At 39.4% G+C, this 13,627-nt stretch overlaps 1 protein-coding gene across 8 annotated transcripts in view; it reads left to right on the top strand.

Annotated features, from left to right (window-relative positions):
* The window catches only part of LOC116714646 (plectin-like), a 136,693-nt gene that overhangs the window by 30,538 nt on the left and 92,528 nt on the right, over window positions 1-13,627 (top strand). For 2 of the 8 annotated variants that reach the window (XM_032555488.1, XM_032555479.1), the window contains exon 1: window positions 6,512-6,572. The exons of the other annotated variants lie outside the window; for them this stretch is intronic. In XM_032555488.1, the coding sequence (XP_032411379.1) occupies window positions 6,527-6,572 (46 nt within the window). In that variant the 5' untranslated portion in view covers window positions 6,512-6,526. Of the gene's footprint in view, window positions 1-6,511; window positions 6,573-13,627 lie in introns of those variants that run through there. 8 annotated transcript variants of the gene reach the window in all.

Below are 13,627 nucleotides of genomic sequence, written 5' to 3'. Positions count from 1 at the left end.
TATGTTAAGAAAAGGTCAACTTTTTAATGTCACCCAGATAAACTTTCTTAATGATGGTTTAACACTTAAATGTAATCCAGTTGATCCATGAGGACACCAATGTCCTAGTGACAGTTAAGGGGTTAAAACATTCACTTGTAGACCAAACTACGTGTATTTCTGGTGACTTCCACTAGGAGACAGTATGTAGCTGAGGGCAGTTGCAGAATGAGTCATTGGTGTCAATTCTTGGAAGGCTGAAGGGTCTCAGCAGGAATCAATACAAGTCACTCACACACACCGGACAAGTCTCATCACCTTTTCTGGGAGCAGAACGTTGGGGTCAGCAGCCAGAGTGGCGCCGCAGGCAGAAAATCCCCGTCCTGTGGAGCACAGACAGAAAAAAGATTATGAGGCACTGAGAGTGTGGGAGTGGAGAAAAACAGGAAGCAGAGATACTGACAGCGGGACAAGCTGAAATAAATAATAGCTGATTTTTTAAAATTTATTTATTTTTTTATTTTTTGGAGGAAGATGTACCAGTGGGAGCAGGCTCCCTTTAACTTGGCTCTAATCGCGTCTCTGGTTGTTTCATGCTGAGCAGTTAATTGTAAATAAACAAGAAAAGGCAACAAAGCGACATTGGCTTAACATAACTATATTTAAAAGGTATGAGTCTGAAAACTAAATACACCCTTTTATCGTACCGAATCCCGTCATAACGTTTAATCAGGTTGCGGTTTGGACTTTAAGTGGGCCATAGCACAGCTATGCTGTGATAAATTGATTGCTGTGTTTCTGATCATTTTCCAGTTAATGATCCAGTTTTAGTCAAGTTTATTCGTATATCGCATTTCAGCAACAAGGCAGTTCAAAGAGCTTTACGACACAAATACATAATACAGCAACCAGTTATGATCTTCGTCAAACTCATCAGCATTAATCAAATATATTCATCAATTTTCCAGTTATGCTGAGTCAAAGGCAACTCTAAGTAGATTGGCTTGTAGTCTAGATTTAAAGGAACTCAGTGTTTCAGCAGTTTTGCAGTTTTCTGGAAGTTTGTTCCAGATTTGTGGTGCATAGAAGCTGAATGCTGCTTGACCATGTTTGGTTCTGGTTCTGGGGAGGCAGAGCAGAACCAGAAGCAGAAGACCTGAGAGGTCTGGAAGGTTGATACTACCACAGAGGATGTTTTGGTCCTAAGCCATTCGGTGATTTTATAAGCGAGCAAAAGTATTTTAAAGTCTATTCTCTGAGCTACAGGGAGCCAGTGGAAGGACTTTAGAACTGGGTGATGTGTTGTTAGGCAGACCTGTGAAGACACTGTTGCAGTAATAAATGCAACAGAGATACACACATGGATAAGTTTCTCTAGATCTTGCCAGGTCATTAGTCTTTTAATCCTAGAAATGTTCTTTAGGTGACAGAAGGCTGACTTTGTAACTGTGTTTATATGACTCTGAGGGTTCAGGCCTGAGTCCTTCATTACACCCAAATTTGGGACCTGATCAGTCGTTGAGATTAGCTCTAAAAAAGTATGACGGGGTGTGAAGTGTGAGATGTTTGTGGTGACATGCTGTGAATGGTTTTCTTCTTCCGTCGAGGTGACTAAGCATCTCTGATTTAGTTTTCTTCCAGCTTCTCAGACTCATTCTCCTTTTGATTTTAACATTTAACACACTAAGGCCTGCGAGTCCTAAGATGGAGCACTGTTTTTTTCTCATACAATTTCTCTGATCTCTGGACAGGCTGACCTCGGAATGAATTTGGTTCTTTTCCCTCCGGGGAAAAGTGTCAGTGGCTTTAAATATTTTCCGCTTCTGGATGATCTTTCTCATCTAGGACGGTAGTGTCCAACTCCCGTCCTCAGGGGCGTCCTGCATGTTTTGCAGATGCCTCCCCTACGAAACAGCTGATTCAGCTGGACAAACTGCCTCTTCAGCACGCCATCAGTTTCTACAGAGGCGTTAAAAATGAACTATGCGTTTGATTCAGGTGCTGTGAATACAGGACACATCTGAAACATGCAAGACACACAGCAGTCCTTGACACCTGAGAGTGGAGTCTTATCGATTGTCTTCAGTTTCCCTCTTTGCATTGTGTTGAACACCTTTGAGGTATTTAAGGTTAGGGCTTTCATCATGTGTGCATTAGTTAATGATTGTTAAATGTCATTTTGAATGCATAAGTTTGTAAGATAAAATTTGATCATTAGCCTCATTATTGCCAGGCACTAGGAGTTTTCCTTGTGTTCTTCTGTGGCCTCATTTTTCCCATGACTGACCTTATTCAGACATTACAGGGGAAGCACAGCCCCTAGTGGACCATTGTCCTCACAACAACAGACCTGACTGTAAAATAAAGGATCCTAGAAAGGATTCAAAGTTTTGACTCGACTGTATCAGCAGCCAAGAGAGACGGTTACTTACCGTATCTCTGAGCTTTGTGTGTAGATTACTCGGGGGATGTGATCACATCCCTGATTAGCCTGTTTATTCTCACCAGCTGAGTCTAAATAAGACAGAAATGACAGTAGTCTCCAGTGTGCCTGGTTCAGCTTCTGAAAAATGAAGTCTGTGAACCCTGGCGTGGGTGGGACGGTGGGGAACCATTTGGGTTGGGGGTATTTTACTCCCTTACCGCTCGTCAAAGCTTTGTTTTTTTGATTCGTGCTTTTCTTCCCTTCCTTCTGTAAAGAGAATATTTCTCAGAGCAGAAGCTTTCAGTGTTTGTGTTTCTGTTTTCATGCAGTCCAATCCCCAAACTGGTTGTGTATTTTTTTATTTACATTTCCCCCCCCCCCCCCCCCCCCCCCCTCGACTCTTGGGACAGATGGAACCTGTCGTTTTGGTTTTTGACGGTCGGAGCTGGGTTCCGTCACTTTCACTTCGCTTCGTCTCTCCTATTTCCCAAGACTCTGCATTAATTAATTTTCATACAAAGGCTGAAGGAAAATCCCTCCCTTCAGAGGTTTTAACAGCTGGCTCTTTGCCTGTTCGGACGGAAAACAAAACAAATGTCATCTTTCTAATCTTCTGCTTTTCTGCACAAATACAACAAATCAGTCACACTTCAGCAAGTAAAAAAAAAAAAAAAGAAAACTATGTTGGCTTTTATGCAACACTGAACCAAAATGTAAACTGTAAAGACATCATTTCTGTGCTGTGGGAATTTCTTCCCTCTGAATGAAATGTTTTGATCTGCAGCGTTCACACTTTTTTTCTCCCCTCTCTGGAAATGTTTTATCACAGGCTGACTGGGGAGTTTGCTCTCCTGCTGACTGCTGCCTGGAGCTTTAAGCCCCTGCATTGGGCTGGAGATTTGACTGGCTGAGTGACCTCAGGCAGGAGGAATGTTTTGTCTGGACGTCCGCAGCAGGACTACCAGCCTGATGCACACAAAGCACAGAAGCCGCTGAGCCAAAAGCCAGCAGCACTGTACGTTGTGTGGAGATCGTTTTTGTCTCTAGGAGTTTGTTTTTTTCTTTTTCTTGATTGGCTACCAGTTTTCTACAGAAAAAGGTGAAAAATAATGTCTGCATAGACAATAAGACTGTCTGTGATGTGGAAACAGAGTTGATCAAATCACTGATCATCACAGAAGATAAGGGAAATTTAAAAAAAAATGTTTAAGTTTCAGATTTGGTGAAAACAAGACTAATAAATAATGAATGAAAAAAAGAATAGGTTAGCTAAAACAGGATCGAGATTTTAGCGAGTAAGTGTATGAAATGTAAAATTTCAAGAATTAAAAAATTTTTAAGGCAAAATGTAAAAAAATAAGGTAAAAACAAAAAACCTTTGCTAATGTCTTTAGTTTGCCTTTAAGGCTTTGACTACTAAATTAGCTAATTTATTTCTGCTGTTGCTGTGTTTTAAATTATATTGAATGGCTGTTAGATTTCATAAAAAAATAAAATAAAATTGCCACATCCTTGGCCAGAGGTTTTGCTCGTTGTAATTCATCGGCCTGTTTTTGATTTTGAACAAGCTGTAGTGACCTTGGCAGGAGGCAAAAACCCCACAAATCCACATTTATCTAGAGGACACATCGAACAAACAGGCTCAAGGCTTCATTTTCTGCTGACCAATTTCTTCCATTAAGCCACTCGGAAGAAATAGTTTGTGAAGAAAAATCTTTCCAGAAATGCTTATTTCAGAGAAAACAGTAAAAATCACATTTGTGCAGATGATTGATTTCTCCATGGTAGAGAAGGAAAAACAAGACTTAGATATTTTTTTTATTTGCCAACAATGTGTCTGCTCTGTTCTCATTATTGTACTTTATTGATATTACTGGATGAATTTTCTATTCCTTCAGTTATTTTACTAAATTTCAAAGTGTACACAAGCTTCACTAGCGAACCCACAGCGTGGTTTCCTGGTCGAGATAATGGCTAAAACTTCAGATTTAAAGCCTCCAAATGATCAAAACCAGGCTGCGTTTGAATGACTGAAGATTTTTTTCATTTGTTGCTTTTTTTTTTCACATGTGACATGCCAAATAACAGCAAAGGAAATGCTACCTTCTTTTTTTTTTTTTTTTTGCATTTTTAACATTCCTACAGATATGAAATCTTAGCGATATGCATCCGGAATGCTCCCCTGATAGATAACGGATTTATAGCAGTTATTTGCTTTTTATTGAGAATGAGACATTCCTGCAAAGGTACTGTTAATATGACATCGCATATTCACTGATCGCACCGCAAATTCATCAAAGCAACAAAGTAAAGAGAGAAAACATACCAACATGTGAAGTATACTCCAGCTTTTGTCCTAATTATTTTTATAAATTAGTTTAGGGGGAATTTAATATAAAGCCTTCTGCACCAGCTGTACCTGTGCTAGATTGTTTTTATTATTATTATTGTGAAATAACTTGTTCCACTAGCTCGGCACGTTGAGTTGAGCTGCTGTACTTTCCGAAAGGTTTCTTGTAATTTCCTTACACTTTGAGCCAGTATTCCTGTACTATTTATAAATGGTAGAGGAAAACTGTCCAGTGGCCAATTTTTTTTTTTTTTTCTTCTCATTTTCAGTCCACTGTTAGACACATTTTTAGATCTGCAATCTAAAAATGTGTCTAACAGTGGACTTCTGTAGTGAAAGGACGACAAACAGATTAGCGAATAAGCTATGGGGGATTTAGGCCTTGTGTTGCTGCTTGTCATAAAGACACATTTGTGTGCAACATGCAAAGCTAAAATATATATATATTTCTAAATCAAAGATTTAGAATCTGTTACCATTCCCTTTTTTTTTCTTTTTGTGATATATAGTGGATTTATGTCAAATCAACTTTGTTGAGCTTTACATCATGTTATAATGTTAGTCCTTCATCAAAAACCTACTTTGAGTGCTGCTTTAATTGTTTAAGAGCACTTGAAAAATCCTTTCGACCACAAAGCTCCTCCCAGGAGCTGCAGTTTCCAAGCGTCTGAGCAGCTCTTCCCCACTCGGCTCCTTCAGACTAGCCAGCACCACCAGGTGTTTGCTAATTGCTAACCAGGCTCTCATTGGTTTGCAATTATTATACGAGCTCAGTAGCTCGTATAATAATGAGCTACTAAGAAGTAGCTCATTATTATACGAGCTACTTCTCAGTGCAGCACTGTTAAAAATGTTGTTCAACAGATTAACAGAGGAGCGATGTTGTGATGTCATATTTCAAATGTGCAGCGTTTTTATAACAACTGAAGCTAACACAGTTGCTAACATAGTGGTATGTGCCTGAAACGCACACAATCCTGCTTCTTTACTGGGTTATTTTTGGCTTTTGTAATTCAGCAGTAATAAAGTAAACAAAATCAATCTTAGGTTTTATTTCTCAAACAGTATGGGTGATTTTTAAGCAATATGTTTCTTACTGCTGGCATTTAGTGATAACTGCAACTCATTTTGGTCTGTGTAGAAATTGAAGATGCTTCCATGTATTCCTGTGTTTGGGATTGGTGGCAGGTTTAATACAGGGGTACAAAAAGTGGTGCTGGGATGCTGTTACTAAGCATTTAGTGTCTTCTCTCTCTCCTTTTCACACATAAACATCACCGTCGTCCTTTATTCTCTCAGAAGAAAAACAGATCTTTACTTTATTCTCTTTGATTCTCCCCCTTCCTCCTCATATCAGTCTCTCTGCACCAGCCGATTGCTCTGATTAGCTTACCTGAGTCCGAGGTAGTTTTCTCTACTGAGTGAATTTGCAATGCAGTGAAGATAACAATCCAGTTGTATTTGAAAAAAGGAAAGGGAGGAGCTTTGGATTCTGCACAGAAAATACTTCAGAGTGTGCATATGACTGAAAATGATTGAGTGTGTGTGTGTGCGCGCCTCACATTGTTTATGACAGGAACCAAAACAGAGAAGAGAGTCCCGGTCAGCCGACCTGCTGAGCAGGAAAGTGGCCAAAGAGAAAAAGGAGTTCAGACACAGGAATCTGCTCAGACCGGGAGACGTTTCTGTCGTCTCGTCAGAGGAAGGACACCAGACTACAGAGACAATTATTTTTCATTCATTCTTTGAGAAAAAGAGGCTAGGGACCCCAAATGGAGCTTCCCATGTCCATCCAGAAAGAGATCACTTTGCTGAAAGGTATTGTTTTTTGTAAATTCTGATTTTAATTTACAGAGAAAAAAAAACATGCTGTTTTTCTGTTGTTGTTTTGTTTTGTTTTTGATAATATGAGACTTGCAATGGAAACAAAACAGCTAAGATTAGAGAACGGAGAGACATTGTGCTGCGGTATTGTTAATGCATCGGAAGGGAGGGGTGGCTGGCAGTTATTGTTAGACAGGCTGAAGGAATATTGAGCTTACGCCGTGTGAGAAACCTCAACTCTGCTCCTCATTGTTGTTTTTAAATGGTCTGGTAAAACTTCATCAGGGCGCGTTTAACCAGACTGCTGCTGCAGGGAAAAGCACAAACTAACCCTGTAGAGCTGCACCATCTGTTTACATCTTATCTCATCCCCCATTACTAGCATGATCACGCCTAACGAACGTTTGTAGTTTAGTTCTCTTCATTTGTGCCTCTGCATCAGCATCAAGATTACAGCTGTTATGTTACTATGGTTACGTCTCCCCGACACGTTACTCGTCAGGTTTCCGCGTCACCTCAGAACCAGTTCTGTGCGTGCATGTGCCGCTTTGAGTTTCTGTCTTCACCGATGGTACGGTGATATGACGGCCGGACGCTAAGAGTTACATTAACGCCGTAAACTTCCCCGCCTGTCGAGTTCTTTTCAGTGGATAGGTTCTTTTTTTTTTTTTTTTATGAAACCAATGAATATCTGCTCATCTGGTGCTGGAATGCATCAAGATTCAAACACTGATTAGCGTTCTGGGAAGCTTTAGCTTGAGAAAGGAGTCATGAGTCATTCGTTATAAATTGCAAGTCATTATTTTAGCAGTTGATCTGTAGATTTGACAATAGTGTGAGAATCCAAAGGGATTAGATGGATAACTGTAACATACATACCGTATTTTCCGCACTATAAAGCGCACATAAAAACCTTCAATTCTCTCAAATCCGACTTATAATCCGGTGCGCCTTATATATGGACCAATATTGAGCCACAACAGGTCTCGCAACTACGGTAAGCAGCCGCCGACTTCATTTTCCCCCATAGAAGAAGAAGCGCGCGGTGCACGCTGGGGTTTGTGTAAAGACCCCAAAATGGCTCCTATTAAGAGACACGCTGACGACGCAGAGTTTAAGCTCAAGGCGATCAGTCACGCAGTAGAACACGGGAATAGAGCAGCAGCGAGAGAATTTAACATGAACGAATCAATGGTGCGGAAGTGGATATATATTGTGATTGCACTAACGTTTGATTTACTGTAACAGTATCAGACTGTTTTTTACGTGTTTATTGAATCAAGGAAAAGTTCCCCTCCACTATATCTTATACCTTGCTGTTGTTAAAAGATAAACTGTGTCACGTCACTGACTTTACCTCGGGGAAAATAATAAAACAGCTGTTTATTCATTTTGGGAATGAACAGAGTTTTCAGAACGCTGGTTTGTAATCTATTAATAAAGTTTGGCTGACCTATCTGACTATTTTGTTGACATTCCCTTTAGCGCAGTTCCACCTAATGGATGCATAACGTAACCCCAGCCTCTACTGTAGCGTCTATTCTATGCGCCTTATAATGCGGTGCACCTCATATATGAAAAAAGTTTTAAAATAGGCCATTCATTGAAGGTACGCCTTATAATGTGGTGCGCCTTATAGTGCGGAAAATACGGTACTTAAAATAAACAAAAAGGAAGTCCATATAAAGCAGCCAGGTGAGGTGTGGTTTATTTACTTCCTGTCTGTATTCGACAGCTGTTCCTGTTACCATGCAGGAACAGCTACAAGGGACATGATGTCCAAAACAAAACAAACAAAAAAAAAACTTGAATGTCTTAAGCTCTGCATGATGCATAAACACACTTCTTTTCATGTTTCTTACGCAAGTTTTCTTATAAGAAAATTTAATCTTTGTCGGCAATGGATTAAATACCGGAATTAAATATGATTTCAGAAGAACATGTTTTTTTCTGCTGAAATCAGGCAGCAGAAAACAGAAAAAGCAGAAAAACCATGTGGAAGGTGATAGAGCAGAAAATAGGAATTTTTTTCACCGTTCATTCCAAATAGTTCCAAAAACCATTTGGGATGAATGCAGCGCTATGTTTTCTAGCAATATGAGCTTCCAATTTCTTATTTATCTTTGTGTGACCGCTACTGTTTTGGCATCAATCAACGTTTAACTGGATTTACAAAAGAAAAAAAATCTAATCCTCATCCTTACTTATCCACCAATGATCCTTAAGGAGATCCAAAATACTCCCACAGTTTGGGCCGCTGGATTGTGTGTGAACTTGCTGGGCTGTGCATTTATTGACGATTAGCGCGGCTCATCTAAAATTTACTTTATTAATTACTGCCATTTATCGTTCTGTGAAGGACGTGTGTTTACAAAACTGCCACCAGTGTCTACTGTTAAGCCTGAGATGTGGATGATTTCATCAAACGTTGCGTCACTCAGGTCTGTGTAACTGCAGCGGGATCTCTGACACTTTGGTTCTGTATGTGAGTTGAAACGTGAGTCACAACACTTCTCTTGTGGGTCTTGCAGCTGTGCTCAAAACTTGAAAGCATGTGGAAGGTAATAGAGTGAGGGTCAGCCTTGAAAATAAAATCTGCAATATCTGCATGCTTAGAGCACAAACCTTGAACGTTTTCTGGAAAATATGACATCAAAGTGATGTTAAGCTGTCAGATCGAGTATTTGCTGTACCCTGACATGCATCACTCCCTTTGAAAAGAGTTTAAAACAACACCCTTTTCAGTAGCGATGCACTGAGGTCAGATTTTTGGATTTCCGTACTCAAAACTTCTGCCACCAACATCCGAAACTGCTGGAGTAAAAATTGTGAGGAAGTGAAGTGACCAGCAGCTGCCAGAGTTGAGCTTTCTGTTGTAGCAGCTTGAACGAATAGCTGACATTCCTCTGCAGATCTAGTTTCACTTTAAATGACTTCTTACACCTTTTGTGCTTCGTCTGACCGCCTTTGTAAACGTCTCACTGATGCTGGAAGAAACACTGATACTGGAGTTTTCTTGCTGCAGTCGCAGCTTCCGAATGTGGGAGTTTTGTTGGTAGCACAGCGTGGTAATGCTGACATGTCATCAGAAAAAGATTTCATTATGACTATTTCTTTTATTGTCCAACTGGTTGGTCACAGATTGAAGTCATGTCCCATGGAAAGATCTGCGAATACTACAGCCGATTTTCAGTTTGATCAGACCCTAATTATTCTTGGAAAATTCACCTGTTTGAGGAGTCTTCCACAGGGAATGCTTGGAATATTTGAAAGAAAATGCAGCTTGGAAAACTGAAATGTCTTGGCGCGATGCTACTTGACACACTTTTGACTTGTGTTTGCAAAGCATCCAATCCAGGTGCTCCATTCCCCCTCCCCTTTGAGCTGATTGGCTGTACCCCCAAAAAGTGGAAATAAGGAAGACTGTGAAAATTAGCTTCTACGGTAGTGCTTAGATTGTTGCTTTTATAAATATTTGGTGTTTGGCCTATTAAAACAGGCGATTATAAACGTTTGAGGGGGTCAGATTTGAGGAAGGCTGTAGCCCCTATACCCCTGGAAATACCAGCCGTCCACTGTACATTACATAGCAACGTGTACGCCACTAGAAAGTGAAGTCACTTTGGTCTTGGCATTTCTTCTCATCACGTCATGAAAGTAGGAAGAAAAAAAAAATCAGGTTCATTGCTCGGTCATGTTAATCAAACATCACAGTCTTTTTACTTTCAGTCAGTAGAAAGCATTGAAGACAGTGGAGTAAGAGACTGGGTGTGTTTCCCAAGTACAAACTATAACTAACCTCTGTCATCTGAAGGAAACAGCTGTATAACACAAGAAATGTTCTTAGCCGTAATCACGCTTGGATGTCATTCCAGGACAAAAAAAAAAGGGAAATTGAATCTGTTTTCATTTCCGTAGACCTTATTGAAACGCTGCGATAAGAGCTTACAACAGCAGTTTGGGTGGCAAATATTGATATCAAATATGGCTGATTTCATTCTAGTTTACTTCACTTTTATTATATAGAGATATATATTTGTAATTCTAAGCTATGTAAAATTTTGACATAATTTAGTGGGGTTTAAAAAAAATTTTTTTTTGCTCTGTGGATCTTCAGCTTGCGACTTTCTTGACAGGACACATTTATTTCTGTTATTTTCGATCCATTTGCCACATCTTTGTGAAAAGGAGAATTTCTCACACCACACTGCTATTTCTACTGACATATTTTAGGGGTACGACTTTCCCATAGTAGCACACAGCAGAGCGAGGTGCTTGCAGGCGTGGGTGAACATTCTTTACGCCGGCGGCAGTAATAAATCGCCAGGTGACGCTGTCGGCGGTTTGCAGGAAACGGAGAACACCGTTTGCACCTGGGAGAGTTTCAGGCTTGTGTTTGTCGCCTGGCAAGAGGAGACGCCACAGTGCGGCCTCTTGATGGATGTGCTGTCAGTTTCAACAGAGTGAGAAGTAGGAGAAACTCTTCCCAACAATGCAGCACTTCATACTGACATGAAAAGGTCATATGTGGGAAATGCGTGCATGAAGGTTGCTACGCTAATGTAGCAACCTTTTAGAGCAGCTGTGTGATGACGTAGCTAATGGGGAAAACAGAGAAGCTCAGAAGCTAATTGTACTGAGCGTGATCCTAATCAAAGCCCTGAGTCCTTTTGATTTGATTGGATCGAGATCTCTCTCTTCAGCCTCATTTGTTTGATCCTACGTCTTGAAGTCTAGAAAATCAGGAACAAAAAAAAAAAAGAACAACTTTCTCCAGAACAGAAACTACAAAGACAGGAAGGAAAACTGCGAGCGCTTTCTGAAGTTTCAGGAAGTTACATCTCCTTAAATAGAGGTTGTTCTCTTTCCATTTTTTTTTTTTTTTTTGTTGCATGAGAAGCGTTGAAATGGATCTTGTTCGGCGTTTCAGAAGCCTGGAACAAATCGGTGTAATCTCTGTTGGCTGCAGTTTCAAAGTCTGGGTTGGTGCTCATCTGTCCGCGTGTATTTAGTCTTTGAGTCCAGCCGGCTTCCAAAAATTCCCCCAAAAAGGTAATGCACGGCTAAAAAGAAGCTGCAATAGTTTGCTGGCATGTAATGAATGCATTCATTAAGAAACTAATTCTTCCAGTTAAACTATCCAGAGAAGAAACATCAATCTGTAAAAAAGCTGTTTCTTTTTTTGAAAAATTCTACTTTACTAACATAATTTGATGCCAAAGGAGACACAAGCATTTTAATGGTCTATTATTCTGTATCATTAAAAATTTATTAAGGTTTTGAGGGTAAATGTCATACTTTTGTCAACAATAGTCAAACTGTTTTTTGTTTTTTTTTCTTCTAAAGTATGACATTCAAGTTCAATCAGTTTTCAATGGCCTAATAATATATAATGAACATTTACTCAGTTTCTTTGGTCAAATTTGTTTAAAATGTTAAGTTGCAAGAATTAGTTACAATGACACTTTTCGAATGTTTTTATGGTGTGATAACCAAAAATAACTTTACTTTGCTTCACAGTACAAAGATACACATTTCTGCCATGATCTATTTGATTTTATTTAAAACAAAAAGTACAAATTATTACTGTTGCAGCTACAGGAATATAACATATGGATCCTCACAACTGCATCAATGGAGTCTATGCTATTTTTTGAAAATTTCAATACACATACTTTCACAACAATTTCAAAGGAAACTCACAAATTTAGTAGATTTCAAATTGCTTTTGGAGAGAATGTCGCTCCTTTTTGTTATGCTGCTTGTACTTTTAACAGTTTTAGCTTAATAAGAGTGATGGGCGGAGCCTCTCTGGTTTACACCCAACCACGGTTTGTGTTTTATGCAAGCTAAAGCTAATGTTTTTTTATACCAAATCGGTTAGGTACCTAATAGTAGCTTATCATAAAATGGAACTGGTCATTCTTATTTGAGCAGCCAAAGATACCATGAAAGTTTTTCACTTTTTTTTTTTTTTTTTTTGAATGTGATGAAACTAACCTGAGAAGTTTGAGTTGTTTTTGTCAGCAACGCAACAATGTGAGTACTAACCACCTGGCAGGGTGTTGGCCTCAGTGCGGCCTACTTGCAAAAAAACGACAGCACAATGGATATTCAGATTCTTATTGTTGACATGCAGGCCTTCCATCCTTTCCTCTCATTATTCCAGTAATACACATGGGAATCTTGAAATGCGTGAACCAGGATTACTGTCAGGGTTTCAACAGTGACGAAATTGGACTGCAATCAGTTTTTATTCCAAATATTAATTTACATTCAAACCCGAGAGACTTTTAATAACCCTTCTTGTCTTGTACGTCAGCACTTTGCGGACATTCCTTCTTGCGGTCTTTAAATCTCGTCCCTCTTTGAACATAATTTAAGACATTCCTGCGACACACTTTTCCTGCACTCCAGCAGGAAATGCGTCACCTACAGTTTCCCTTCTGTTTCGCTGAGCTATTTTAGTGGCTGATGAGGCTCGGGGAATATCCTCAGGTTATAGTAAGGCTACTCCACAGCTGGGATTTGACTTATTGTCTTCCTCATAGTAAAAAACAAACAAACAGATGTTCATGTAAACACAGCATTCCTTCATTATTCACTATTTTTTCCACACTGGACTATGCCTGCTCATTTGAAATGCTTTGAAAGAAGAAGAAACTCTATTGATGAATTTTTTTTTATGGCATTTAATGGGTGAATGCACAGCTCTGGAAAGGTCTATAATTTGCACAGCAATATACACTTCTATCCTTTGTTGAGAAAATTATCCCACTGTTTATGTGCTAAATGCTTCTGTAGTCACTTACTGAGCCTGATACTCTGGTATGTTCCAGATAGTCATTTGATCTGCTGTATATCACAAAAAAAGGAAGCCATCAAAGTCCTGATGGTAGACTGGGCTTTGGAGGTTGGAGACGTGCTGTGAGAATGTGACAACAGTACATGGTCTTATCATAAGAAGAAAAATAAAATAAAAGTTGAATATTCCTTATGTTAGCACTGAAAAATCCAAAAATCTTTTAATATTTGATAGTAACATTATT

This window comes from Xiphophorus hellerii, chromosome 3, assembly GCF_003331165.1.
Source record: "Xiphophorus hellerii strain 12219 chromosome 3, Xiphophorus_hellerii-4.1, whole genome shotgun sequence".
In the NCBI taxonomy this organism is placed as follows: Eukaryota; Metazoa; Chordata; class Actinopteri; order Cyprinodontiformes; family Poeciliidae; genus Xiphophorus; species Xiphophorus hellerii.
Note: the sequence above shows the minus strand (reverse complement) of the source record. Positions and strands in the feature narration are given on the sequence as shown.